This window comes from Sciurus carolinensis, chromosome 3, assembly GCF_902686445.1.
Source record: "Sciurus carolinensis chromosome 3, mSciCar1.2, whole genome shotgun sequence".
Taxonomy (NCBI): Eukaryota; Metazoa; Chordata; class Mammalia; order Rodentia; family Sciuridae; genus Sciurus; species Sciurus carolinensis.
The window spans coordinates 36,064,713-36,092,528 of record NC_062215.1 but is presented as its reverse complement, the minus strand read 5'-3'; the positions used below and the strand labels follow the sequence as shown (position 1 = coordinate 36,092,528).

The 27,816-nt window shown below is 51.5% G+C and overlaps 1 protein-coding gene across 1 annotated transcript; it reads left to right on the top strand.

The window, feature by feature from the left end:
* Positions 1-6,690: 6,690 nt before the first annotated feature.
* Ca4 (carbonic anhydrase 4) lies at positions 6,691-16,144 on the top strand. The gene is made up of 8 exons (XM_047547695.1): positions 6,691-6,861; positions 11,202-11,252; positions 12,541-12,696; positions 13,319-13,464; positions 13,573-13,671; positions 13,895-13,961; positions 14,088-14,251; positions 15,143-16,144. Exons 1-8 carry the CDS (start codon positions 6,804-6,806, stop codon positions 15,335-15,337), a joined length of 936 nt encoding a protein of 311 aa, XP_047403651.1. The 5' UTR covers positions 6,691-6,803; the 3' UTR covers positions 15,338-16,144.
* Positions 16,145-27,816: the final 11,672 nt, after the last annotated feature.

Here is a 27,816-nt window from a genome sequence, read left to right as displayed (position 1 = left end):
TAGTACAGGCAGAAGTCAGACCAGCAGGTGCTGTTCAGAACATTACAGGCGAGCCAAACCTGCAGTCAGTACCCAGTTGTCACGCCCAGCACTGCCAGATAAATCTCGGGCCTAGGTTGGCTCAGGGTCGCGCATCGTGACCGTGGCTCCCAATGTGCAGGGCTGCAGGCGACCGCCCGCCACTGACCCGATTGCTAGGTAGCGCGGTAAGCAGAAGGCGGCGGATGTTCGGGCATCTTGGGACTGCCAGGCTGGGCCTTGGTAGGCTCAAAGACCGCCGCGGCTTAGCGCAGGGAGTGGTGAATAAATGCTGAGCATTTTCCGCGAGAAAGCAGAAGCTGCGCCAAAAGAGGGTTCTACAAAGGGCTGCAGTTTCACAGGTTGTCTCTTCAAGACGCCCATTACCCATGCTCCTCAGACAGCCCTGGGAGGGTGGATCTGCAGCCAAAAGATAGGCATCCCCATTCCACCCTCAGTCCACTGTATGCTACACAATAAAATGTGGAGCTTGTTGTTCGAAAATTAAACATTTCAAGACAATGACAGCAGAGCAGTCAAGCAGGGTCCTTCTTAGTACAACCTTCTTGCAATTGCACAAGCCCTACACCCATGAAGCAACCTGCCCCACCCAACCCATCACACAGGCTTCATTAAACTTTAACTACACTTCTGGGGACCTTGGGGTTACTTACTATGAAAGAGCCGGTCCTTTCCCAGTTGCCACGAGGAAGGAGGCAGAGTAGGTTTATCTCACCCTCACGTGTTCTCATAGATAGGCCTTGTCAGATGCACAGGTGAGCTACCTGTTCTGCCTGGCCACACCTCAGTTACTTTCTGCAGCTCTAATACTTCCATTCTGCCTTGGTCTGGGGGCAGGCAGGGCCACTCTGCCTCATTCTCAACTGCTTGTTTCCTTTCTGGTATCCAAGAAAGTATTTCAGAGCACATACTAGCAGTAGTGTCCAGGAAGTCTCCTGAAGGAGGCTAAAGTTCGGAGTATCAGGGATGGGGAGAGTCTAAAGATTCGTTTTCCAACTCTCTGAATGCTATTTCACTGTTGTGAAATGGTACCCTACCCTCACTTGCAAAGGAGACAGTAAAGAAGGATCTACAGCTAAAACAGAACTTCTGAACTGTAAAACAAAACCCCAAAGTGTTGGAAGAATAGGAACAGCAGAGGGCGCCCTTGTGCAAATGCACATTTTTCTCTTTCTAATATCCTTTCTAACCTGCAGATCTACCCAGAAACCCCCCCACTCACCACCAACACCAACACCAACATCATCACCACACAGAGGCTGTACGTTATAGGGAATCAGAGGTCAAAGAGTTAGGACTCCAGGCTTAGATTCTCCAACTGACTTTCAGGGGACCCTCACAAACCTTTAACCTTAACTACCCCATCTCCAAACTATTTTCATGAACTTATGGCAGCTCTGATCAATGAGGAGCTGGAAAGAGGAACTGGAATCCCTCTTCCCTTCCCTGTCTTGTGGTCCTGTTCTTCCAGTAGGAAGATGTTCACTGCCTCGTTATTTAAAATGGTAAGTACACTGATGACACACCTGGTTTTATTGTGGAGTCACAAAATAACAGTTGAAGGCTGTGCAGTAACATGACCTCATGTTTGCACTGTACTTGTGAAAGTTAAAAAGCAGGAGACTAAATTGTTCACTTTGAGAATAGTGTGTTTATATATAGATAAAGACTGAACGGGAACACTGAAAAATTAAATATGAATTAAGGTGCATATTTTCTTCCTTAATTAAAATATCAAATTGGTAAATGATTGCCGCTTATGATTTGTTTTCCTCCTTCTTTCCAAATGCTCTACTATGAGAAGGTGTTATTTGAATGACTTTGGAAAAAGGAAGTTCAAACACACCAGAAAGAGCTTGTTTTCTTAATGTTACCACAATGTTCACTGAGGAAGGAATATGTCTTCCCCTCACCCAGGGTGCCTGTGTGGCTCTTCTTTTTCCCCCTCATTGCCCTTTTTAGGGGTCTCTCCACCACAAAACCAGAATGCATAATGAAACACTTGGAAAATCCAAAGAAGCTCTGATCCTAGACTCCTGCCTGAGCTCTTGGGCGGGACAACCATGGGAGTATAATTCCTAAGCTTTCTGTGGGGAGGGAACAGGACATATGTCATCTCCATTGCTTTTATTTTTCTGTGTTTCATAGTGCTTGTTCCTCTTTCAAAATGTTTGGGGGCAGAAGGTTCTGCTAATTCCTCTACTAAGGAAGGACCTACCATGACCCTGTGACAGCCTCCAGCTTGCTTGTCCCCTGCCTACCACACCCCCCAAACCCACCCCTCAACACCAGATTTCTCTCCACAGACCAGAGAAATAGTGTAGGTGTAAAGAGGAGGGAAGAGGGACTGCTGCCTCCATGGGTGGTGGTGAAAAAAAAAAACTTCCTTGCTTTTTCTGGAATATGGCAGATCCAGCCTGGGGAGTGGTGGAGCCCACACTTTTGATTAAATCTGGTTGTGTGTGCATTTAATGTCACATTCAGGGATACAAAAGCTGGATTCTCCATAAACCTTTCCCTGAATCCTCTGCTAATCAATAAAGGCTCTAAAAGTGCAGGAAAAAAGGACAGATGGAGGCTGGGTTCCGTAGGAGAGAAGCAGGTGTGCAATGGAGAGGTGAGAGTGCACGGAAGGAGCAGCAGGAAGCAAAGGCAGGAGACCAGGGTTCAAATCCCACTTCTGCCCTGTCCTTGTTGGCAGCTGGCCCCCTCAGAGTCTCAGCTTTCTCTTCTACAACTCAAAGAAGTAACTTAGGATCCCTGTTCCATTCGGGGTTTGAGTGACTCTGAGAATATTTCGTGGCCCAGAAAATCAGAGCCTTGCTGGATGCTTTGGAGCACACCTGTAATCCCAGTGACTCCAGAAGTTGAGGCAGGAGGATCTCAAGTTTGAGGTCAGCCTGGGTAACTTAGTGATCCCCAGTACCCCCTGACACACATACACGATCAGGGTCGTCTTGATGTTCATGCCCCCACCAAAGAAAAGATCAGTCCAACCCTCTAATCCCCCAAATCAAGTCCTGTCAGGTCCCAAGTACCACTCCAATCTCATCTCTCAGTAGTCATGTCTCAAGTGACATTCCTGGCACCCTACCTCCATAGCTCTTCTCATTCCGGATTTTCCTCCCCTTCCCCCACCTTTTTTCCCCCTCCAGTGCTGAGATAGAACCCAGAGCCTCCTGCAATTGAGGCAAGCACTCTACTGAGCTACCTCCTTTAGCCTTGCTTGTCTTTGAAGACTCAGCTCACATCTCATCTCCTCCAGGAACCCTTCTCCAGTCTCCCACCACTGATTAGCTTAGCTGCCCCTTCTCTGGTCTCCTGGAATATTCTGGGCATAACTCCATTAACAACTATTAATTACAACTGAAGTTTATTGAGCACTTTCTAAGTGCCTGGACCTCTACCAGGCCCTTTACCCAGTATCATCTAGTTGAATTCTAACCATACACATGTAAGGGGCTGTCTTTATCCCCATTTTCCCAGGGCAGACACTGGGCTTGAGGAAGGTGAAGGGTGAGCATTGGGTATGGGAACCCAAGGGCAGTGTGGTTCCAAAATCTGTTGCGATCTTCTTACCCTGTCTGCCCACCCCCTATCCTGAACATAAGGAATGGTAGTTTTCTGTTTAGTGATATGAACTTGACCTTCCTCTGACCTATGAGCACCAGGAGCACAGGATCTCAGCTCCCTTTTGCCTCTACCCCAGTCCCAGGAGTGGTTGAGTCCAAATCTCACATTTTCAGATCCATACATTTGAAGTTTCTTTCCTTCCCTTGGGAACCCAAGAAGAGCCTGAATGTACCAGGGCTCCTACTTGGTTTAAATTAGTGTCCCACTAATGCCACATTCACACCTACCTAGGTTTAATCCAGGTAAGGGACTTCTTAAGAGTTCCCTGGTCATCCTTCCTCAGGTTTTAGCGCACTGAAACTCACAGCCAACTATGAGAAAGATAAGAGTATGATTTCCATTTTACAGATGCAAGAAACCGAGGCTCAGTTGACATACTAGAGCAAGTGGGTGGAGCCAGCAGGGTTGCTTGACTCCACAGCCCTTTAGCACCCCTGCTGCCTCCCTTCTGTTCCAGACAGGGCCAAACAAGTGAGAATCCCAAGAATCCTAGGAGACTAGGATTGTGATTCATCTTTCTTCACCCGTGGGTCAGGGCCACACCCAGGTACCATGAAACCAATTGTGAAAGGCTGGGCAGGGCAGTCCCTGGCACACAGCAGGTTCCCAGTAACTGTTTATTGGCACAGGTCAGTGGGGCAGGGGTTATCATCCCCATTTTATAGATGAGGAAGTTGCAATCAGAGAAATAGGAACATTGCCCAAGGTCCTCCCTGAGTCAGAGGCAGAGTAAGGACTTGAACTCAGGACACCAAGATCACAAGGGACACTGGGCTAGGTAAGAGAAAAGAGGCCACTGCAGGGCTGGGATACTGGGCAGGGCTTTCCCACTCAGATTTTTTTTCAGGCTGACAATTTTATGGGTTCCGTAAGTCACTGGGACATATCCTCACCCATATCTACTCTAATGACCCTAAATCAGGCCTTGTCCCCTTCAGGGAAGTTGGGCTCCAGGTGGCCCAGACACTGTGACAAGTGACTGGTTTATGGTAGGCCAGGACTGGATCTGCGGCTGGAAGATAATGCTGAGAAGGTTAAGACAAGAACAGGGAGCCCTCCACCTGTATGACTCTAGTGTCAGAGATGCCAGATAGGTCTGCTCTCTGATTGTCCACAGCACCATGTTCAACCTCTGCAGTGCCATCATTAAGATGCATCTGTGAGGAAGTGCGTGTCTTAAACCATCCCCCTTACTCAAAGGGACACCCCCACAGCCTGGCCCAAAAATATACCCAGGGCCCTCCCACGTTCCTTTTCCTTACCCTGAAGCACAGTGGATTTTGAAATGGGCCCAGAAGTTACTGATAAAAAGCCCGTTAACTCCATCAAGTCTCACTCTACTTGTCAGGCAGTTGGCCTGGGTCCTAGGGACCTCTTGGAATTTTTTTTTTTTTTTTTTAATGGGGGAGAAATAATACTAAGGTCTTGTGCATGCTAGGAAAGCACTCTATCACTGAGCTACATTCCCAGCCTTTAGAAATTTTATTTTGGGACTGGGTCTACCTAAATTGCTCAGGCTAGCCTTGAACTTTTGATCCTCCTGCCTCAGTCTCCCAAATTGCTGGGATCATAGCCGTGCACCACTATGTCGGGCAAGGAGTAGTCTTAGTTCCCAGGGATAGACTTCTTTTTTCAGACCTATGAATACAAATTCACTCTCTCCAAAAAAGCTCCCTAGAAAAAAGTGTGGAATCCTTCCCCTGACAGTCATGCTTCCAGGTTGGTGATTAAACTCTAAAACAGAGTAGACAATAGGTCCCTAAGCCTGATTTAGACACCCCTCCCCTCCCACCTGCCTCTCTGTAGGATCAAAGCTGCTCTGTGAGGCTGTGTGATCCTGGGCCAGAAGTGGGGAGTCAACCAGAATCTAACCAAGGAGGAAGCCCCTACCCTTGATTGTTCTGGGGAGGTCAATCCCCCTTCAGCAGTCCCTAACCCAGTTCAAAGGCCATTAGAGGCTGAGAGATTGGCAACGGATAGGGAAGTGGATGGACCAGATAAACGGGGTTTCCTTTTGATGGAGGGGGTCTAGGCTCACTGGCTGATTCTCTGTCCTTCTCCCCCACCCAATCTGAGTTTCCCAAACGTCCATGGAAGCCCTCAACCCATGTGGGAAGCAGTGGGACCACATCTCAGAAAAGAGACAAGAGACCACTGCCTGGGTAGGGGGGACAGCTCCGTTTCCCCATATTTTGGGACATCCTTCAAGGAAATTTCCCATTCTCTGGACTCTAGAGATCATGGTAGATAGAAAAATTTGGGGTGGATTCAGACCCTGATCTTTTCTCTTCCCATCTTGTCTATTGGGTCTGGGGGAACCTCAGCAGGACTTAGCTCCTCCCCTCTGACACCATCAGACTCTTATTGAGTCTCCTTTGCAATTTGTTCCTTTTTTCTGTCCCTTAACCCCCTTTCCCAGCTGTGGTCATCACATAAACGCCGGCAACAGCTGTTTAGGGACAGCTTTGTTTTGTACGGGAAGAAGGTTGTTTGGTCAGCTTAAAAATTAAATTTGGAGCATTCTGGGAGGAAAAAGAGACGAGACCCAGAGAATCGGCGACCACTGCCTGAGAGACAACAGAACCTTCCTACTGGGTCACGGATTCAACAAACAGCATTGCACAACTCTCTCACCTCCCCGAGGTTATTTCCACCCACCTCAACCCGAAGCAACCCAAGTACACACTCTGAGACCACTGAGCAACGGTTGGCGTCAAAATGATGGAAGTCGGAATTCTGGGGCACTAACCCCCGTGGATCAAGTACCTTGTAGTGTCGCTTCCATGTTCCCAAACCAGGGACCAGGGCTGGGATGGGGACGGAGCGGAGGGGGAAGGATGCCCTTTCTAAGCCAGAGATGCGGGGTGGGCGAGGGGTCCTTGCGCACCCAGCAAAAGGTGACTGGGCGGGGCGGGGGATGGGAGAGAGCGGAAGATTTCAGATCAGAGACTGGACTAGGCGAGGGGAGGGAAGGACTCGCCAGGGGGAGGAGCCGCCTCCCGCGTCCTGCTGTCGGGGCTCCCTCCCGTAGCGGCTAGGCTATAAAACCCTGACCGGCATGATCGTGACACCCCCCGCCGCCTCCTTGGTGCGCGACCCCGGGCTTGGTGGCTTCTTTGCTCTCGCGCACCATGCGGCTGCTGCTTGGTCTCCTGGCCCTTGCCATTGCCGGGTCCTTGGCTTACGCAGGTGAGCGCGCCCCAGGTAGCCCTCGGGTGGCCCCTTCTGCTCCCCTAGCCCCGCGCGCCCTAGCCTCGGCCAGCGGCAGCTGGTGCGCTCTGGCTGCGCATTGGTCCCGGAGTTGCTGGTGCCCCGAGCTGTGTGCATCCGCGGAGCGGCGCGGGTGCGGGCACACCGGGTCCTGCGCAAGCTGGTGTGTGTACACACGTGTCCGCTGGCGGGTGCCGGGGAGTTTGTGCACGCGTGTGAGCGAGGCAGGTGTGTGAGTCTGTGATAAGGAAGCTTCTCTGACCCGCCTCGACCCACGCCTCCTTTTCTCACCTAAGTCTTCCTTGAGCTGTCAGTGTGTGGCCGTCCATCCCGCCGCTGCTCAGTGCTGGGGCCGCCCCTGACCCAGAGATAGCACGTTGGGTACATTGGGATCCTGGCGTTCCCCTCTTCCCACCCTGGGTTCCTTGCTCCGAGGATTGCAGGCTTCCCTTTTCTCTCCAGCCCCCCGTGCTGGATTTGGAGCCCGGCGGGGGTCACCTGGAGACCCGAGGTCCCGGCTGAGCCGGTCTTTCCGGACAGGGTGATTTTCCTTTAAAGATTAATGGTGAGGCCGAGCTCTTAATTATTCGTCTAGGTGGGAGGTAGCAGGAGAGGCGTGTTAATATTTGATAAGGAGCTAAAGGCGCCTTCAGCTGCTGGCACCTGCTCCGCTACCCCGCAGCCCTTCACAGGAAAACATCATCGGCCAGTCCTCAGGCAAGCTACCCCTCCAATGTTTCTGGGTATCCATCTCGGGCCAAATCTTCTATGCTCTGCTCTTGGAGTCATGGAGTGAGGGGCAAGGGTGCTCTCAGAGGCAGAGAGTCCTTTGCGGGAGGGACTTCACTGGCCGGTTGGGTGTGGGGATGAAAAGTATCTTGCAACAATTCCTAGTGCCCCTTCCCTGGGGAGGAGGAAAGAAAAAAGGCAGAATGTAAAAATAAATTCATTCGTAGAGTTGGACGTTTGAAACCTACTAAGCAATAGAGCTTAGTAGCTTAGTATGGCCTTGGGTGAGTCATTTTACCTGTTTTCTCCTTTGCAAAACAGTGAAAGTAATTCTGATAGTAGGTGTTGTTCTAAAGGTTGGAGTAAGGTTATGGGTATGCTTGGTGCAGGGCCTCTCTCTGCATGTGATGGGTACTGCCTAGTGATGGTTATGAGAGGTCAAAGGGTCAGGAACCTATCTCAGCTGACCCCCCTCACTCAAACTGGGCTCCCTGTTTTAGGACCTACCTTCCTCCTCCCATTTATCCCATAGGAGACTTAAGGCCACAGAGTGACTAGGTTGCACATAGACATTCCCAAAGATTTCTGCTCCCACGGACAGGCTGGGAAATAGCTCAGTGGTAAAGCGCTTGTGACGCACGCATAAAGCCCTGGGTTGGCTCCCCAGTTCCAAAAAAGAAAAAACAAAACCCAACAAACAAACAAAATACCCAACCAGAGATTTTTGCTCCCTTTGAGAAGGAGAGAGGAGAAGATATTGGTCCCCTTCAGAAGCAGCCCCAGACCCCTGGCCAGGAGGCATTGAGACTTTGCCCAGGACACACTTGGGTTTTGCTGAGCTAGTTTCCAGGAGTCCCCCTTCCCTCAGAGAGAGGCGTGGGGGTGGGGGGAGCAAGGTCCATAAGAACTTCTTTCCATCCTTTCTAAAGAAGGGAGTTGGGTGGTAGGTAAGTTAAGGGTAGGGGACAGTGTTTGGGCGACTGGCAATTTTTTCTAACCCCATCTCTGGTCAAGGCAGATGGACTAGGTAGGACCTGGAACTAGGAGCCAAGACCTGTGAATAGGCCCTTTCCTCTCCAGACCCTCTTGGAAGTATCCAGAGACAGGAGATTGGTAATTTTCTGCAGGGGTGGCTCTTCCCTAAATGAGTACAAAAACCCTGAGGTGATCGGTACCCCTGCCACCTCTGGACTGAAAGCCAGCACCCCACCCTCACTCCATAGACACATGGACCTCACCCCTGGCCTTAGTCTCATCATATTATGTTTTCCTGGCTTCTGCCTCCTGAAGAGGGTAGTTACAAAAGCGTTCAGCCAAGCAGGTCAAAAGTCTCTATGATTAAGAGAGTGGATCAGAGGTCATCACTACAAACCCAGGAGCTGTAGCCAGAGCCAGGAAAGGGGCCGATTCCTAAGAAAAGCTAAACGTGAACCAGATGGGCCCCCAGAGAGGTTGTGTGGGGCTCCGCCTTTCAGAACTGGTTTCTGAGAACTCTGGCTTAAGCAGGGTTTCTCCTGAAATAGCTGCTTCTTGGTCACCCACTGCAGAGGAGGGGCTGGTTCTCCTCCAGAGGCCTCTTCTGCCTCCAGGACTTCTGAGGGGTGAGGTCATAGGAGGATGATAAGGAGGAGCCTCTCTCAGTGGGGATGACCCCACGGTGCACAGGAACCCTGGTGGTAACACCTTCTGTCCATGAAGGGAGATGGGGCTCAGGAAAGTGAACTGCGTTTCTCTCAGAGATTGAGCAGGAGGCCCAGCGGGGCTGGAAAGCAGGAGAGCAGGCTGCAGCTTCAGGCTGCTGCCCAGGGTGGGGGCAGGGCGCGACCCAGTGTAGAGCAAGCTCGGGGCCCTGGAGTCCTACCCTGGCACTCCCCAACTCACCCCACCCACCCCCAAAAGAGAGAGAGAGAGAGAGAGAGAGAGAGAGAGAGAGCTCTGTCTGCCTGCAGGAAGGGGCCTTTGGGGGGCGGCAGTCAATGCTCTTGGCGGAGTTGACCCACGTGAGGGTTCTCCTCAGGCGGCAGCTCCCAGGGGATGGACAGAGGGGAAGACACTGCATTTCTAAAAAAAGGCCATGCCAGCAGGGTAGCAGGAAAACTGGTCCACAGCTGGGAAACTTGAAAGCCCAAAGTAGCTCTCGCGGGCTGAGTTGGGGGCAGCTTCCTGTGGCACTCACTCTCCTGGCCTAGAAACTCCCCCTCCCCCAAGAGCAGGACTTCCTCCCCACCCTGTCCTCATTCCAGGGACTCCTCCCCAGCCTAGATCTTCCAAAAGGAGATGTGCTTGTGGGGGAGCCCAGGCAGGAAGGGAGAGGGCATATGCTCAGAGGCTGCGCGGGGAGCAGCGCTTTTCCTAGGAATTTCATCATCCCTGAGTTCTTTCCAGTTCGCTCCATGTGTCTCCTTTCCTGCCTCTCCTTGGCTTTGGCCATCTGGTCACTGACAGAGGAAGGGAGGCAGGGGGAAGGGACAGACTTGTCCATGGGACTTTATTAAGAACGATACTATCACTCATACAATTCTCCCCACCACCCAATGGAGTGGGTATGTTAGTCCCATTTTAGAGATGATAAAACTGAGACATTAAAGGACTTGCTCCTAAATCCACAAGCTACTAAGTGACTCAGCAAGAACTCTACTTCTGGTTGTAATGCTCTGTTCCTCTGCTGGGATGAACATTTTCTTCTTTTATGGTGGTACTTAGGATTGAATGCAGGACCACGCATGTTAGGCAAGCACTCTACCACTGAACTACATCTCCAGCCCTTTTGATTATTTTATTTTGAGGCAGGGTCTCATTAAGTTGCCAAGGCTGCCTGTGAACTTGTGATCCTCCTGCCTCGGCCTATCTACATCGTCCCCTAGTTGCTGAGATTATAGACATGGGCTACTATACCCCCCCTTTTAAGCTTTATTTTTAGAGTCCTTTTAGGCTTACAGAAAAATTGAGCTCAAGGCGTAGAGGGTTTCCACAGGCCCCCTCTGCTGTGCACGTAGTTTCCCTGATTATTCACGACCAGCAGGAGCATGATGTAAACAGCATTTCTTCAGACGGCCTGGATTCTACTGTTTTCAGACTATGCTGTGAGCGTTTAACCAAGAATCTCTCTGAACAATACGAGGTGGTATTCCAGGACTCACGCAATCTCCTCCCTCTCCCCCATCAACCCTGGGAAGGCAGCCAGCAGCACACATTCTCCTCCTCCCCTCTCACCCGAGCCTCCTCCCAGGTTCAGGGACTGAATGAGGGAGGGGGAGGCTGATGACCATGGGGTAGAGAGAGTTCAGGTAAGCTCCAGGGATGGAGCTGACTAGTCACAGAGTGGCCCCCTGAGGAACAGGACCCTAAGCAAGATGACCAGATGAGCAGCCCTTGGGCAGGTTGGGGACATTCCTATGTTTTCTTATCATCTTCTTTCCTGGGGCTCTTGGTCCCACACCCCAGGAACATTTCATCCCACCCCAAGAAAATGCTTCAACCCCAGGGACATTCCCAGCCTCTGATCCTCCCATGTACACACAGTAGAGGTGTTTGTGCTCACAGATACAGGGACACACATGCACAGACCTCTCTTCCTCTCTCTGCCCCAGAGTCACATTGGTGCTACGAGGCTCAAGTCACGGTCTCTTCCAGCTGCATTGGTGAGTACAACCAGTTTTTTTTTTTTTTTTTTTTTTTTTTTTTTTAATATTTTTTTTACTTGTAGGTGGACTCATTTATTTTTATTTATTTTTATGTGGTGCTGAGGATTGAACCCAGCACCTCACATGCTCTCTGAGCCATAACCCCAGCTCCCAATACAACCAGTCTTGAGGACAGGCCCTGCTGCATGGTAGAGTCCATTCAGATCACAATAGAGCCCAGGGGTGCAGCGAGGATGGGGGGAGACAGTAGGCCCCGGTCAGACATCAGCTCCTCCCCTGGTGCTCAGAGAACCAGGGACATAGAGTGCTTTTGCTGGTACCTCCTGTCACTGAGAGGGTGAGTTCCCTGGGAAATTGGTCAGCAGCAGCTGTATAGAGACAACACATTGGATCCATTAGAGAGTTGGGTCTCTTCCAGTGACACCCTTTCTGGTGGGCCTGGGAGATGGTTCTTGGCTTTTTTTGTTTTGTAAGGGGGTTGAGCCCAGGCGAGCTTTACCACTGAGCCACACCTGCAGCCTTTTTCAATTTTTTATTTTGAGGCAAAGTCTCGCTAAGTTGCCCAGGCTGGCCTTGAACTTGTGATCCTCTTGCCTCGGTCTCCTGAGTCCCTAGGGTTACCAGCATGTTGCATGGTGCCTGACTCTTGGCACTTTTTTTTTTCAAATACTGACCAATTTCCCTTGGGCACGCCATCTTCCTGCCCTGCCCTGTGGAGTGCCGGGCAGCATTGCCCCACTCCTTCCCCTGCAAATCTGAGGGTTGACAACACCAGGGTGTGGGGAGCCAGGCTCCCCTGGGGGTTACTTCCTCCCTGCCACTCCTCAGATAAGGTGGTGTCATGTTTGAGGTCCCTTTCTCGTAGTGGCTCTTTCAGGAAGCCCCACTCCATGGCTTCCAAGGTCATCTCCCCTTCAACGACTTCAAACTTCTAACGCTGCCAGGAAGCGGGTTACCATCAAAGTTCTCCTTTTATAATGGAGAACACCAGAGCTCAGAGAGGGACGTGGCCAGCATTGTGAGGTTGTCCTTACCACAGAACTTGCAGCCTCCGGCAGGCAACCCGTTCCCACCCTGCACCAAGCTGCTGCAGCCAGACTCCCTGACTTTGCCTGTGTGTGACAGAGGAGGAAGACAGCAGGGGAGGGTGCTGAGAGGAGCGCCCCCTCTGCAGTGCCTTCCCCACCCCCAGACCTCCCTGCGTGTGGGCTGATGGTGACCTGACCTCAGTGGGGCAGAAGTGACCCTGACCCTCTGCCCCACCCCCCACCACTCCTGTGCCCAGTGCCAGATCAGTGGGGTGGAGACTGCCAGAAGAACCACCAGTCCCCTGTCAACATTGTCACCAAAAAGGCGAAGGTGGACCACAACCTGGGACACTTTTCCTTTCCTGGCTATGATATGAAGCAAAAGTGGACGGCCGAAAACAATGGGCACACAGGTGGGTCTCAGGTGGGCTGGATGGAGGGCTGGGCAGGCATAGGCTCCCGGGAAGGGTTCGCCAGCCAAGGAGGAGGGGAGGGGCATCAGAGAGGACTTCCCTGGAGGAGGGACATTCTAACTGTGTTTTCTGTCATTTCATCAGACCAGTCTGGAGGTGGGGGAGGGGAACGTTCCAGGAAGAAGGGACGACCTTTGCGAAGGCACGGAGGCGTGAAGCAGGGTGTTCAGGGAGCTGCGTAATAGTTCCGTGTGCCTGAGGGACAGAGAGTAAAGCGTGGAGGGGCGGAGTGTGGGCCAGGCCAGGTCACCCAGGACTAAGGAGTTTGAACATTACTTTGACCATGCCAGGGCACCACAGAGGAGGTCTAGGCAGAGGTGAGACAAGGACAGAGTTGCATTTTGGGGCAGAGGGAGATGTGCAGGTAGGGGGAGGGAAGCCGGGAAGCCAGGGAGGCATTCCAGGTAGGGTCTGGGGCTGCATCACCCCGCTCAGGCCCAGAACCGGAGCTCAGGAAGTGAGGGAGGTAGGAGAAGGTCCTGTCTGTGTGGTGTTGCCATGGGGGGCTGGGAAAGCTGGAGGGAGGCTGGTGCAGGGACTCAAGCCCCTTCTGTGTCCCCAGTGATGGTGTCGCTGGGGAATGGGCCCAGGATTTCTGGAGGAGGCCTGACTTCACAGTACCGGGCCACACAGTTTCACCTGCACTGGTCCAAGGAGCTAGACAGGGGCTCAGAGCACAGCCTGGACGGGGAGCACTTTGCCATGGAGGTGAGGGCCTTTTTCCAAAGGGTGCTCAGCCAGGCTCTGGGTGTGTCCCCACGTTGGACAAGTAGGGTGTTCTAGCCCCCTCAGGGGTCCTCTCTCACGCTTTCCCAGATGCACATAGTACATGAGAAAGAGAAGAGGACAAGGAGCAATGAGAAGGACAACCAGGACCCTAAAGACGAGATTGCAGTGCTGGCCTTCCTGGTGCAGGTAGGACTTCCATCCCCGGGGTGCCCAGGGAGCCAGGTGCGAGGAGCTGCCGCTTCGCTTAGGGTTCAGAGACCTGGGGAAGGTAGGCAGATGCCCCCCAAGCCAGCGAGGAGCTCAGAGCCTCAGTCCAGGAAGCTGTCCCTCCTCCCCCAGATCAGAACCAGCTGGCAGTCACCAGCGGCTCCCCAGGTCCCCTGTCAAGCCCTCTTCACTTCTATTCCAGGAGGGAGACAATGTAAACCAAGGTTTCCAGCCCCTGGTGGAGGCACTGTCCCAAATCCCCAGGCCTGGTGAGTCTGGATGGGGATGGAGGGCAGGTGAGAGGAGGGAGCTCCTTCCTATACAGGAAGGGGCAGGGGTGGCGGGGCAGCTGGCGCTCAGGGCGAGGTGTGTAAAGGGCTCTGACCCCACCCCAGAGATGAGCACCACCATGAGGGAGAGCAGCCTGCTGGAACTGCTGCCCAAGGAGGAGAAGCTGAGGAGCTACTTCCGCTACCTGGGCTCGCTCACCACGCCCAACTGCACAGAGTCGGTGGTCTGGACTGTGTTCGAGGAGCCCATCCAGCTCCACAAGGACCAGGTACACAGTACCAGGGCAAGGTCCAGCTTCCCACTGCCCCGTTCCCTCAGTTTGCCCCAAGGGTCCTCTGAGGTGGGGATCCCCAGGGGACTGAAGTTCATTAATTCAATCTTTGGACACTTCACTGGGGGAGACAGACAAGAGAGTTCTGGCCTGTTTCTTTCCTGGTTGAACAGGAGGCCGTGAAAGGGGGTGGGTGATCACAAAAGGCTTCCAGGAAAGTCGGTGGGAGTCAAGCAGGTTGGTGTCCTAGGGAGAGGTGTCAGCTTGGGGGAGGGTCTGGAGCTGGCCAGTAGTTGCTTGGTGGCAGTAGGAAACAGTTCATTCATTCAACAAATGGTAGTTGAGTCTCACAGTACACTAGCTTCCAGGGAAACAGCAGAAGCTACAAGGGCCCAAATTGCTGCCCTGTGGTACTTTTGTTCCATAACATTGATTTTCGAGGTGTGGTCCCTGGACCAGTGACATCATCCTCATCACCAGTAGGAATCTGCCAGAAATGCCAATTCTCAGGCCTTATCCCAGACTGACTCAATCAGAAATTCTGCGGGTAGGGCCCAGGTATCTGGAGCACAACAAGCCCCCGGCGGATGTTAATGGATACTCAAGAATGAGAATCACGGTGCTGCAATAAAGAGTGATGAGAGTAGCAAGAGAGGTAAATCACAGACCCTCAGAATTGTGAGTTAGGGTAATGGGAACTTAGTCCCCTACCAATGCTAGGGAACTTACAACCCGTGTTCCTTTCATCTTCATAACGACCTGGAGAATTAATAATTCGGAGCACCTTTTTCCTAATGCGGGCTCAGAGAGGTGAGATGACTGGCCTGAGGTGACACAGCAGGGAGTGTGGCTCCATCTGCTTCCGGCTGAGCCCCGTGCCTTCCACAGATCCTGGCATTCTCCCAGAAGTTGTACTACAACAAGCAGCAGACACTGGAGATGAAAGACAACATCAGACCACCTCAGCGTCTGGGAGATCGAGAGGTGTCCAGGTCCCGGGCTCCAGGACAGCTGCTGCCCTTGCCCCTGCCCACCCTGCTGCTTCCCACATTGACCTGCCTGATGGCTGGCTTCCTCCGGTAATGGCTTGGTTCTGCACTTGTGACCCCGACCTCAACCTTTAGAGGACTTGACTTCCGTTCCTTAGGCTTCCCAGACTGGACTATGGAGGTGACTTAAAATATGGATATATTTTTGGAGAATCCTTTCTCAAGTCTGTTTGTAGCTCCATCCAATGACATGATCCCACCTGTTTCTAGGCAGGGCCCTGAAGACCTAGAGATTTCTTCCAAATAGGTACCACCAGTTGCCCCCATCCCCTGCCTCTGAAATCCCTGTCTACATGCCGCCTGCTTCTATTCTGGCCTTGGAGAGATGCCGCAGGCACTGTGAGCCCCAACGCAGTGAAAGCTGGAGGAGAATCAGCCCGATCTGTCCGTCGTACATTTGGAGGAGTGGAGACTCAGAAAGGAAAGGCTGGATGGGGGCCACAAATCAAGGCCAGGCCAGAGCTGCCTGAGGCACCTGCCCAGTACTTTTTCCAGTGTCCCAGGTAGAGAGCGGGGTGGTGGGTGGTGCAATGTAGGTGGGGTGGGTCACAGGGACTTCATTTGTTTGCTCAAATATTTCTTGAGCATCTATGTTCTAGGCACTGGGGATATGGTAGGGAATAAAACAGACGAAAATACCTGCCCTCCAGAAGTTCACAGTCCAGTGGAGGGAGAGACTATAAATAAAACAGACACGTTGCCTAGGACATCTGAAGGCAGTGAGTTCTGCAGAGAAGGGCGCATCAGGGAAGGGCAGGTGTGGCTTACGAGGTGTGGGGGAAGGGGCATCAGGAAGATGGGAGGGAGGCCAGGGAAGGAGGCCATCTGGAGGCAGCCAGTGTTCAGGCTTCGGGAGGGAGGGAGGGAGCTTGTGGGAAGCAGCAGGGAGGCCAGCCAGCGGAGCTGCGTGGCTGGGGTGGCCAGAGTGTTGGCTTCTTGGAGGCTCCTGTAATGCTGGAGCCTTGGGAGGGTGGAGGGTTCCAGCCGAGGGACCTGATCTGGTTGCACTGTGGACCTGGCTGGAGAGGTAAAGGCAGAGCAGGGACCAGGACCCAAGCTACTGCCCAAAGCCCAGGAGCAAAATTTGCTGTTGGGTCAGCCGTGAGATGTGAGGGGAAGAAGAACCTGGATTTGTCAGGGAAGATCCCCCAAAACACCACCACCACCATGGAGATTGTGCCTTTATTTTTTTTTTCCCCTCCTCAGGCCCAGTGAGGAAGACTAGTAGGAGGCAGGTGGGGAGGGGATGGTCCAGAAAATCAGGGTATAGGAAAGAAAGGCTCCAGAGGTAGCTGAGGGACCCCGAGGTCCCAGATTCCTCATCCTGGGCAGGGCTGGCTTTTGGAGGATCACAAGCCTTCCAAAGTGGGGAAGGGGAAAACAGGCCTTGTGGAGCGGTTAGGAGACCCAGGGCCAGGGCCAGGGCCAGGGCCAGGCTGTGCTGGCTTGGGGTGGGGAGGACTCTGGAAGGGTTAGCTGCTCCCCAGGGAGGTGTGCAAGTGAGGAGGACGTGAGTCCCAAAGGCCTGGCTGGCTGTGGACCTAGGGAGGGGAACCAGTTGGAAGGGGTGACCTGTGAGCCTTCTCCCCTGAGCCCCTGGCCACCCCCAACCAAGCGGGGGGAGAAGGAAAGGTGCTGCTCCCCTTCTTCCTGCCGTCCCCCTCTTTTCCATTTGTGATTGAGAAGTACCCTCCCCCTTCCCCAGTGACCACACAGCTTGGCGGTGGGGGTGGTATTGCTGTTGTCATGGCAACAGCAGGCAGCCTGTGTCATCAGGGTGTGTGTGGACACTGAGTTTGTTCTCCTACTGTTCCCACCCAGTTTGTGGGGGATCCTCCCCAGGCTCAGGGCTCTGCCCCTCCTGCTCCCCATTGACACCCCCACCCCCAATCTGGTCCCTGCCCTCAGGGCAGCCTTCAGCAAACGTGGCAGCAGAACCGGGAAGTCCCAAGTCTTTGCCAGAGACCAGGGGAGCCCTGGCTTCTCCAACCCGGGTGGAAGCACAGGACTCCCCTGTCCCCTGCCTCCTGACCCCATAATAAACCTGGTGAGCAGAAGGCGGAATGGGCACAGCTTGTCCAGGGCCCAAGGCTCAGGCCACTTCCTCCTGTCGTCTGTCTTTCCTGTGGTCTTGAGGCAGAGCAGGTGCTGTGGCCCACAATTCCTAGCAAGTCACTCTGCCAGCCACCTCAGGAGTGGGCAGCTGGCTCTCCTGGTTTTGGTCCCCACACCCTGGAGGCAGAGACTGATGGGCACTGCTTCTTCTGACTGTGTGCTCCTGAAGAGCTGCTGCTTCTCAGGAAATTTGCTCCCTCTGTGCTGGCTTGACTGCCCACCTTGGAGAAGGTGGCTCTTAGTTTTTTTTGTTTGTTTGTTTGTTTTTTTTTGCAGTACTGGGGATCGAACCCAGGGCCTTGTGCTTACAAGGCAAGCACTCTACCGACTGAGCTATCTCCCCAGCCCCAGCTCTTAATTTTGTGTGCCCAGCCTGGCCTGGGGATAGGGGCTACCAATGGCCCTTATTCACAAGGGGGCCCAGTATGGCCCCCTGAGTTCTGCGTTTGCTTTTACCCGCCCCTTAAGTGCCTGTGTTGGTGCACATGCGCGCACACACACACACACACACACACACACACACACAAAACTTGCCTGCAGCTGCCAGGCCTGGGGACAGCACAGGGCTAACGGTGTTGGCCACAGCCTGACTTCTCTGAGGGCCACTGCCCTTTCTCATGGTTCTCAGCACTAAATATGAGACACAGTGGTTGACTGCCTCCTACGTGGCCAGCATAGGCCTTGCTACAATCCTGTTGGAGAGGTACTATTTCTCCCATTGTATGGATGAGGAAACTGAGTCACAGAGAGGGGTCCGGGAACTGGTGAGAACCTGGGTCAAGGCCTGGGGTCACTCTGCACCTCCTTGGCTCCACGATCAGCTTTCACCGCTAGCTAAGATCAGGGAAGCTGACATCTGTGAGGGCCGGGTGGGTTCTGCAGGGCCTTGTTCCATCCTGCGTCTGCAGGTTGCTTTCTGTCCCCACTAGGCCGCCTCTCTGGTCCCCTGTTTAGGTCTAGCATCCGGGTGGGAGCCAGGGGCTAAAAATATTCTCCATGTGTTTAGAAGATTCTTGGAAAATAAACTTCCCCATCTTGGCTCTTGGTTTACACACTTGCTGGCCCTGCTTCCTGTGGCTCTGATCTGACAGTGTGTGGGGAGGGGGAGGAAGTGGAGGGGAAGGGTCTGTAAGGGGCCCAGAGTCATGGGGGTGAGGTGGTGTTCATGAGCACACGGACTCAGAGGCTGCTGTGTCACAGAACTTCAGAGGACGTCTGAACAGAGACCCCAGTGTGAGACAGCCCTAGGCTTGGAGCTTCTGTGTGTGTAGGGTGGGCAGAGTCAGGACAGGCTGGCCCTGCCAGTGTGAGGACATGGTTCCCTGCTCTGGGCCTTGGTTTATGCATCTGGAAAAAGGACTAGGTTGTCCCTCCCATCTAACTGGGCCTGGCTTCTGCTGATGACCTCGGGAGGAAGGCCAGGCCTGTCGCCTTGGGTGGGGCACTGCTCCTGCCCCTCACATTACACACGTCCTAGTGGCTCTGTTTGTTTATCTGAGTGGGGACAAAGGCATGACCTCCTGTACAGATGAAGGACCATGTCCCAGGCCCCCGGCAGGCCCAGGGAGGGGCTTCCTCTGCAGGAGAGTTGCAGGACAGATAAGTCACAAACCAGTTCCTTCCACTGACATTGGACACATGGGAGGCTCTTTAGTCGTTCCGGGAGAGGGACAGAGGAGCAGGATGCAGGGAGCACCCGCTCCCCAGGTTCATTTTGGAACAAGTTTTACTTTCAACAAGATTTAATCTTTCAACAAATACTATTATTTCCTCTGCTAGAGACTAAAGATTCAGGGAGAAAAAAATCAGCCTGGGCCCTTCCTCCACGATTCTTCACTGGCACAGTAGGACAGGTCTCTGAAACAGAGGCCCGGAGAGGGTGCAGGCAGCCCAGGGTTGCACAGAATTGGGGTTGGTCCAGCAACTTGGGAGGCCAAAGCAGAAGGATCACAAGTTTGAGACCAGCCTCAGCAACTTAGTGTGACACTGTCTCAAAATAAATAATAAAAAGGACTGGGGATATAGGCCAGATGTAGAGCACCCCTGGGTTCAATCCCTAGTACAAACAAACAAACAAAAAATGGAGAACAACAACTGTGGTTGGATCCCCTTCCATGGCTGAGTAGGCACCTTCAGTAACTTAATTCACCTAAGCCTCAGTTTCCTCATCTATAAAATGGGGATGATGACATTATCTACTATTAGGTCGGAATTTATGCTACTGTAGAGAGCAGAGCAGAGCAGCTGAGACAAAGGTCAGCCTGCCAGAGGTGACCAATCAAGTGGGTTAGAAAATTCCACTGACCCTTAACATCCACCTGTCACTCAGCAGAACCCCCTCCCATTCCAGTCTATTCCTGGGCAGCCGGCGCCACATGCGATTTTCTCCGGGTCCCTACTTGAGCTGTACCCCAGGGGTCTGGGAATTTCGCCCGAGAGCCAAATTCCAATAAAGCTTGCTTCGACCACTTTCTGTCCGATTTTATTTGGTCACTAACCGTGCCCCCGAGCTTACATCTACCACATAGGATTGCTGAAAGACAAAACAAGATGCCTGGGACAAGGGACATATTCATATTTTCATAGTTATTACGATTGTTATTAGAGCACTGAAGGACAGGTAGGACCTATAGACGTAGCCACTGGATGGAGGTTGGGGTTCTAGGGAGTGACAGATTCACCTCTGCAGTAAGCAGCAGGTGTGGTGAGTGGCAGTCCTCTCCCCTCCAAGGAAGCAAACTCAACCCCCTTGTGGGGCCACCTTTCTGCTCAAACACACAGGGACATCGCTAGACTCAGTCCCAACTGCACTGAGGTAGGTCTTGCAGCCTGACTTTTGCCTAGGGTTTACCCAGAACACCAGGGAGGGAAAGGGGACCTGTGGAAGCACATCCTGGGGGCAGGGTTGGAGTCAGGCTGGACCCACAGGGCTGGACCCAGGACCCCTCCTGCTCTCTTGCGGTAGGGATTAGTTAACCCTTGCTGTTCCCCTTCCCAAGGTGCCCCAGGGCTGCCATGTCCTCTGCATGTCTATCTGTCTGTTCCTGGCTCTGCCCCTGGTGTAGCCTGCCTGTCCCTGTCCAGATAGGCTTCCCAGCCCAAGGTCAACACAGTGCCCATCTAATCAAATACAGGATGCCCAGATACCTTTGAATCAGATAAGCCACCAATAATTTAGTATTATCTCCAGATTGCATGGAAATACCTGAATGTTGTTATTAATTTAAATTTAACCTTAACTGGTGTCCTGGCCGTTTTTATTTGCTGGGTCTGGTAATCCTATCTCTGTCCCACCTACCTCAGGGGAACGGGGGCCAAGAGAGAAGGGTGGGTATGTGAGGGGGACTGATGGACTGGGACTGCCACCACCGCTTTCTCCTCTTCTTCCTTCCTCTCCTCCAGCTGGCCAGCCTTCCAGGAACTGATGGATAACAGTCTGGTCAAGGGATTTTCCCTCCTTAGTGAGCCTGGCATTGGGCTCCCTGGGGAGGGCTGCCAACCGGAGCAGCCTATATGCCTGCCATTCCCCATGGTTTCCCATCAACTCAGGAGGGTCCCACGCTGGGGAGAGCTCTCCTTCTCCCTTGGTCTCCACTTGATGGCAGCCTGATTGGGCTGAAGGCTCCAGGGTTCCTTTCCTATCGCCCAGCTCCTCCCATCATGCCAGCCAACTCTTGCAGAAGGGAACCCTCAGGCAGTGCCTGGCTGCCATCTTGGGGAGGGTGAGGAGGGGTTCCATGCCAGGGTTTTACTTATAAACCAGGGAGAGACTGAACTGTGCAGGACCCCGGGGCTTCGAGCCTCCTGTTCACCTCATAGCATGGAGTGCAGGGAGAGTGGGATCCAGTTCCTGGAGGGAGTTGAGCACCCCTGTTCAAATTTGAAGCTGTTTTTTCCCCCAGTTCCTTTCACCTTATAATCTTGATCTATTTCGCCACCATTATCTTTCATTATTTACAACTCACTATCTTATCCCAGGTCCTCTGCAAGGTACTTTATACTTGTTATCTCACTAATCCTGACAGCAACCTTTAGAACACAAAACTCCAGTGCAATGGCCTCTCTGGGGCAGCAGGGATTGTAGCTGTGGAGGGCACGGTGATGTGCAGCTCAGACCCCACTGCATGGAAGACTTGTTCCAGCTGCTGTGAGTGTGGAAGACTTCGGGCTCTCAGCCTCCTTGCTCAAGGTCACACTCCCCTCTGGGGCACCTAGTGTAGAATGGTCGTGGGGGTGTAAAGGGCTGGACCAACTCAGGATGACAAAGGCCCATTGCAACCTCAGCACTCCATGTGGGACCAGTCAAGGTTATCATCTGGATAACCTTGGCAGTTAGACTTCTTCCTGGTCCCAAGGCTGCTTCCTTTTCCTCCCTTCCAGAGGAGTAGGCCCTAGAGACACTCCTTAAGAAACTGCACATTAGCTGGGCACAGTGGCACACACCTGTACTCCCAGCAGCTCAGGAGGCTGAGGCAGGAGGATGGGAAGTTCAAAGCCAGCCTCAGCAACTTAGCAAGGCCCTAAGCAACTCAGCGAGTCCCTGTCTCTAAATAAAATATAAAAAAGGGCCGGGGATGTGGCTCAGTGGTTAAGTGCCTCTGAGTTTAATCCCCGGTACCAAAAATATACAAACAAAAAAAAACTGCACATTAAACTCCAACAGCTTCCTGGGGAACCCAGCCCGCCACCCTGTGGCACATTAGTGCCCAGAACAACACAGAACACATAACAGGCTCTCCAGCAATACTGTGGACTGGAAAGAAGCCAGGTAGACTGTTCTATTCCTTCTGCTAAACAAAGAACAGTACAGCAATAATGGCTAATATTCATGCTGTTAATCAAAATGCTTTAGATCTCAATCTGTACAAAAACATTCTGAGAGGAATATTTCTATTTTTCCTATTTTCAGATGAGGGAAATGAAAGGCACAGGACATGCAGATTACAAGGCATAGAACCAAGATTTGAACTTGGATAGTTTGAAGCTCCAGCCCATTTACTCAGAATCACTAGACTTTGCCATTTGTCAGAAGGAACTGAGGCTCAGAGAAGTAAAGGAACATACCCCTTGCAGACCCAGGAGTAGCCAAATGGGAATTTAATCTAGATCTGTAAACCCTTGCTGCTTCCCTTCAAATGAGTGCTGGCCTAAAAGTTCCTCCTGGAGTCCCCACTCACAGGGAAGCTGGGAGGTAGGCCAGACAGAGGTTGGGACACATGCTGTTCCTCAGCCTGTATGTTCTCCTCCCCTTCCCCCACACTGTCATAGTTCTAACAGTGACATATCCACCAAGACCCAGTTTAAAAGTAGCTCCCAGCTGGGCATGGTGGAACACACCTGTAATCCCAGCGGCTTGGGTGGTTGAGGTGGTAGGATCCAGGGTTCAAATTCAGCCTCAGCAACTTAGTGAGGCCCTAAGCAACTCAGTGAGACTCTGTCTCTAAATAAAATACAAAAAAGGGCTGGAGAAGTGGCTCATTGGTTAAGTGCCCCTAGGTTCAATCCCTGGTACCGCCCCTTCCCCCCTCCAAAAAACAAAACTTGTGATGCCCTTCCTGGCTTCTGCTGCTTTTCCACCACCAGGACCCCCTGAGGGAAGCACTGGAAGGTCATCCTTAGCCATCAGAGTGCCAAAGTGCCCAGGTCAACTCTGCCACACAGTGTGGGGCAGGCAGCAAATGCTTGTAGGATGAATGGGTAAAGGAAAAATGATATCAAAGAATGGAATTACTAGGCATCTTTCCAGGGCTGGGGCTAAATATTTACCTTGCCCATTGGGTAATCTCGAGAGATAAACCTGGTTTTCTAAGCTCTGTTTATGCCAACTTTCCTCCAGTGGTTGACACAATTGACCTGGTGTTGTTACGATTTGCAAAGCTATGTCCACATGGGGGACCTGGGTATACGAGGTACTCGATTCTTGCTTCTACTGTTCCCCAGATCAATGTGTCTTCCTCAGGGGATCTGCTTCAAAATGGGGTTTTACTCAGCATAAGCTGAGGTTCCATGTGAGTCATGGGGTTCAGTCACCCCAGGAGTGTTGCAGGGCAAACTTGCCTGGGTCTTCTTTCTGGGTCCTATTTCAGAGTTGTACAGGAAGAGACCCTTGGGGTTTGTGTGGCACTTACCAAGCAGCCCTTGGGGTTCACACTGGGATCTTAAGGAGAATGGAAGTAGCACTATGGTGTGACAGTTTGGGTACAGTTTGAGTGTGTCCCACAAGAGTTCTTGTGTTGAAATTTAATCTTGATTGTGAGGAGGATGTGGTGGCCACACCTGCAGACCCAGGAACCTAGGAGGCTGAGGCAGGCGAATCACAAGTTTAAGCCCAGTCTGGACAATTTTCTGTGACCCAGTCTCAAAATAAAAAAAAGGTTGGGGATGTAGCTCAGTGATAGAACACCCCTGGCTTCCATCCCCAGTAACCAAAAGTGGCAGGGGGGGGAGAGGGTAAAATTTAATCTGGCCATGGTGTTTAGAGATGGGCTTTTGAAAGATAATTAGAATTAGATAAGGTCATTGGGGGGAAACCCTGTGATTGAATACTGGTGGGTTTTTAAGATGAGGGAGAGACCACTGTGTGTGCACACACACAGATCTGTCTCTACACTACCTTGGGAATTTATCAGGAAGAAAACTCTCACTATGCAGGTGGACGATACAACTCAGTGGAAGAGCACTTGGTTAACATGCTCAAGACCCTGGTTAGATCCCTAGCACTGGGAAAAAAAAAAAAAGCCATCCCAAATGTGAACCCTCAACCTTGCACTTTCACAGCTATGAGCCAAAATAAACCTCTTCTTTATAAAGTAGCCTAACTCAGGTATTTCATTATAGTAATAAAAAACAGACTAATACCCATGAAAGTGGAAAGAGCGATTTCACTAAAACAAATGGGAGATAAGCATCTCTGCTTTGGGTATAGTAGAGTATAAGGCATCCAGTCTGTGAGGTGATACCTAGAGGAGGCAGTGATGATGATATTGAGTGAGGGGTACTCAGAAGATCAGGTGGTCCTTCCTAGCTGACATACCACATGGCAGCTGAAAGAATCAGTATAAGAGCACATTTGAGATACCCTCTGGAGGCTGCCATCAATATTTAGAAGGAGAGTGGAACTTTGCTGGGTGTTAGGGTAGGATTCAACGGAATCTGAGTCATTACAATATTACAGTTAAGTGGCTGGTTACATGGCTTTTCATTGTGGCTGGGATGACACAGCATAGAAGCTGATTCATGGAGACGGTAATGCTTGGAATTTGGTGATGACTTAGGGAATGGAGCTGAATCTGGCCTGTGTTCTAGCTGAGCACAAATTGTCAATGCAAATACTATTACAGATGAAACGTCTCATCCAAGTCTTTGTTGGCATGGAGCCCATGCTGCCCCTTCCCGAGAGGGATTATCTGGGCTGTGTGGCAGGTCCTGGGCTCCAATATCTCTTTCCAAGTCAATTATAGAGTTTGGATTTTTCTCCAAATTTACACTGGCTATTTATTTTCCCAGAGTTCTAATTATGATTTATTTCTCTTTGTTCTTCTTTTTTGATATATATCAGAATTTTGAATTGATAGGTCTAACATTTCCATTGCCATCGTGGGGGAGGATCAGAAACCCAAACTTGGGCTCATAAATCCAGGAGAAAAGATAATGGGCTGCCTATTTGGGACCAAGCAGACTCAGGATTGAATGGATGCAGACAGTGGGGAAGCTGGCCTGCTGCTTGATGGACCTGCCATGACAGCCGGATGGACATGTGGTATTTGGTTTACAGTCCAGGCTGCGCTGAATGCAAACACCTGGATTAATGGTCAGGCTCGATTGTTCTCTCCCTTCTCAGGAAAGGCCAGGAAGGAAAGGGCCCTGATTGAAGGAGAAGGCATTGTCCTCAGTGGGTTAAGCATCACCAGGTAGCCTGGTCTGGCAGGGTGCCAGCGGGGAGCATGGGATTCTCAGTAATTGTGGCTGGTGGCTGCCTTCCCCAGAAGAGCTCATTCAAACCTTCTTTCCCATGCTCTGAACCCATCACACCCCTGGAGATTTCTGATAAGATACTATCAGACACTTCAGGGTCCAGTTAGGAGGTAGGGAACTTCATCCAACCCAGAATCCTTTCTCTTTCCCTGATAGGACTGCCCTATCTATTCTCCTCTTCCTCCCTCTGCTCAACTAAGGTCTTTGGGTCATCAGAGGCAAAGAGAAATTTAGGATGTCAATCTCTGTCAGCCTCTGCATGACTCTCTGTGATTGAGTTTCACGTTCCAGGGACAGGAGGAGCTGCCATTCTCAGGGGCTGCTTTTCTCTCCTTCGTTAACCACACTGCACAGGGGCACGAGTGCTGTTGATTGTAAAAGGTTTCACACTCATTTTCTCTCAGTGTTTATTGCAACATTGTGAGGTGGTCAGGATCACGGCGACCCTCATATTTTGTCAAAGATGAGGCCTCTGAGGCTCAGGGTGACTATCTTGCCAGGAGTTGCAGAGTGGTGGAACGCAGACTTCAGGGGACAACAGGGTAGTAAAGCAGCAACTGAATGCAACCTGGGTTTGAATCCAGCTCAGAAACATTCCTTTGTTAATACCTTGGGCAAATGACTTGATGTCATTAAGTTTCGTATTCCTTATCTGTAAAAAAGGATGATAATGCATCCCTTAAAGTGCTATGGGTTCTGGCAAATAGAAGTTCATTAAGTGTTTAAGTGTCCTCTCTAGCTTTTCTTCCAGTTTCAAGATCAGGACTCTCTTTAAAACCACATAGTAGATACTCTATAATAAACATTCAATGAATGAGCATAAACTCAGACCGCTCCCTTTCCCCCTCTTTCAGAAAGTGACAGGATGTTTATTTGCAGCTCCAAGCCACAGGGAGCTCTGCAAACAAGGAGTGGTAGCAGCCACTGTCTCCTGCTGGCACAATAATTAAAGGTCACAGGCCCTAAGGCTGGTTCCCTACAGATGCCCAGTCCCTGGGTCAGTTGCCAAGCAGTAGGCTGGCTGCCCCAGGTATTACCTGTGATCTCTCCAGGAAGGGAGGTTGACTGGCCTTCACCCTAGTTGGCTGGCTTCCCCTCTTACCCAGAAATATGGAGAAAAGCAAAATGCTTTTGGAAAGGTCCACCCCATGATCACCATGATTTCCAGCTTTACTGGGAGAGCGATCAAGTCCTCTTGCTGAGGCTCATTCTCTGGGAGCTTGTCAGGCACTGCTGGAGCACTGTATGATTGACTTTCTGAATGCTTGGCAGTGAAGGGTGCTTTAGTAGTTATCTTATCTGGAGTCACGGAGGTTGTACAGGCAGCACCGTACTCCCTGCCCTCACTTCAACCTCGGCAACTCCAACTTCATCTGCTCTAGAAGACATGATTGGAAGAAAGGGTCTCGTTCCAATGCTGGTTCAAAATAGATGAAGACCACCGACCTAATGCAACTCCACCACAATTCATAAGAGGAACTGAGGTGAAGAGAAGGCAAGTGGCCTGTAAATCATACAATTCTGCAAGGCATGGAGCAAACACTGTGGATTGACTTCTAGACCACTGCTTTCCATCCAGCTAAGATGGCTGCTCTGAACTTGGTGCTTCTGCAGCCTCCGATGATCATCACCGGCATCTCCTACTCCATTCCAGGAGGCTCCCTGTTGATCCCCAGTATGGAAGTCCCTCACCTGTTCAATTTGAAATTTCAGTGGATGGGAGAGGGAGGCATGGGGTTTAGCTAGGACAGAGGAGCCTGCCTTCTGCCCCAAAGACCTTAGACACCCCAGCCACTCCGGCTCCTCTTCCTAACACACCTTCTTCCTTTCCAGACCTCTTCGTTTTTCTACCTCTACTATCTGACCATATTTTTCTTTTGCCTCTACCTCAGCCTTGGAGCACTTTAAGTTTAGAGCCCATTGATAAGTTTCTCTTGGGCTTGTGTACACATCAAAAAGTTCATTATAGGGACTGGGGCTGTAGCTCAGTGGTAAAGCGCTTGCCTTGCACCTGTGAGGCACTGGGTTTGATTCTCAGCACCACATAAAAATACAGTGTATCCGTCTACAACTAAAAAAATATTTTTGTTTTGTTTTGTTTTTTTGGTACTGGGGATTGAACTCAGGGCCTTGTGCTTGCAAGACAAGCACTCTACCAGCTGAGCTATCTCCCCAGCCCCTAAAAAAATATTTAAAAAAAAATTTCATTGCCAAGAAAAACTGCAGTACAAGTGGATTGTATGAAAAAGAGAAATTTAGCTAGGTGTGCATCACATCTGTAATCCCAGCTACTTGGGATGCTAAGGCAGGAGGATAGCAAGTTTAAGACCAGTCTGGACAATTTTAGCTAGCCCCTATTTCAAAATAAAAAGGGCTGGGGTGTAGTTTGGTGGTAGAGCACACCTGGGTTTTCATCTCCAGTAA

Coding starts and splice junctions, on each gene's coding strand:
- Ca4 (XM_047547695.1), top strand. CDS start 6,804: ATGCGGCTGCTGCTTGGTCTCCTGGCCCTTGCCATTGCCGGGTCCTTG. Junction 6,862..11,201: donor CGGGTCCTTGGCTTACGCAG/GTGAGCGCGCCC, acceptor TCTCTGCCCCAG/AGTCACATTGGTGCTACGAG. Junction 13,962..14,087: donor GTCCCAAATCCCCAGGCCTG/GTGAGTCTGGAT, acceptor ACCCCACCCCAG/AGATGAGCACCACCATGAGG.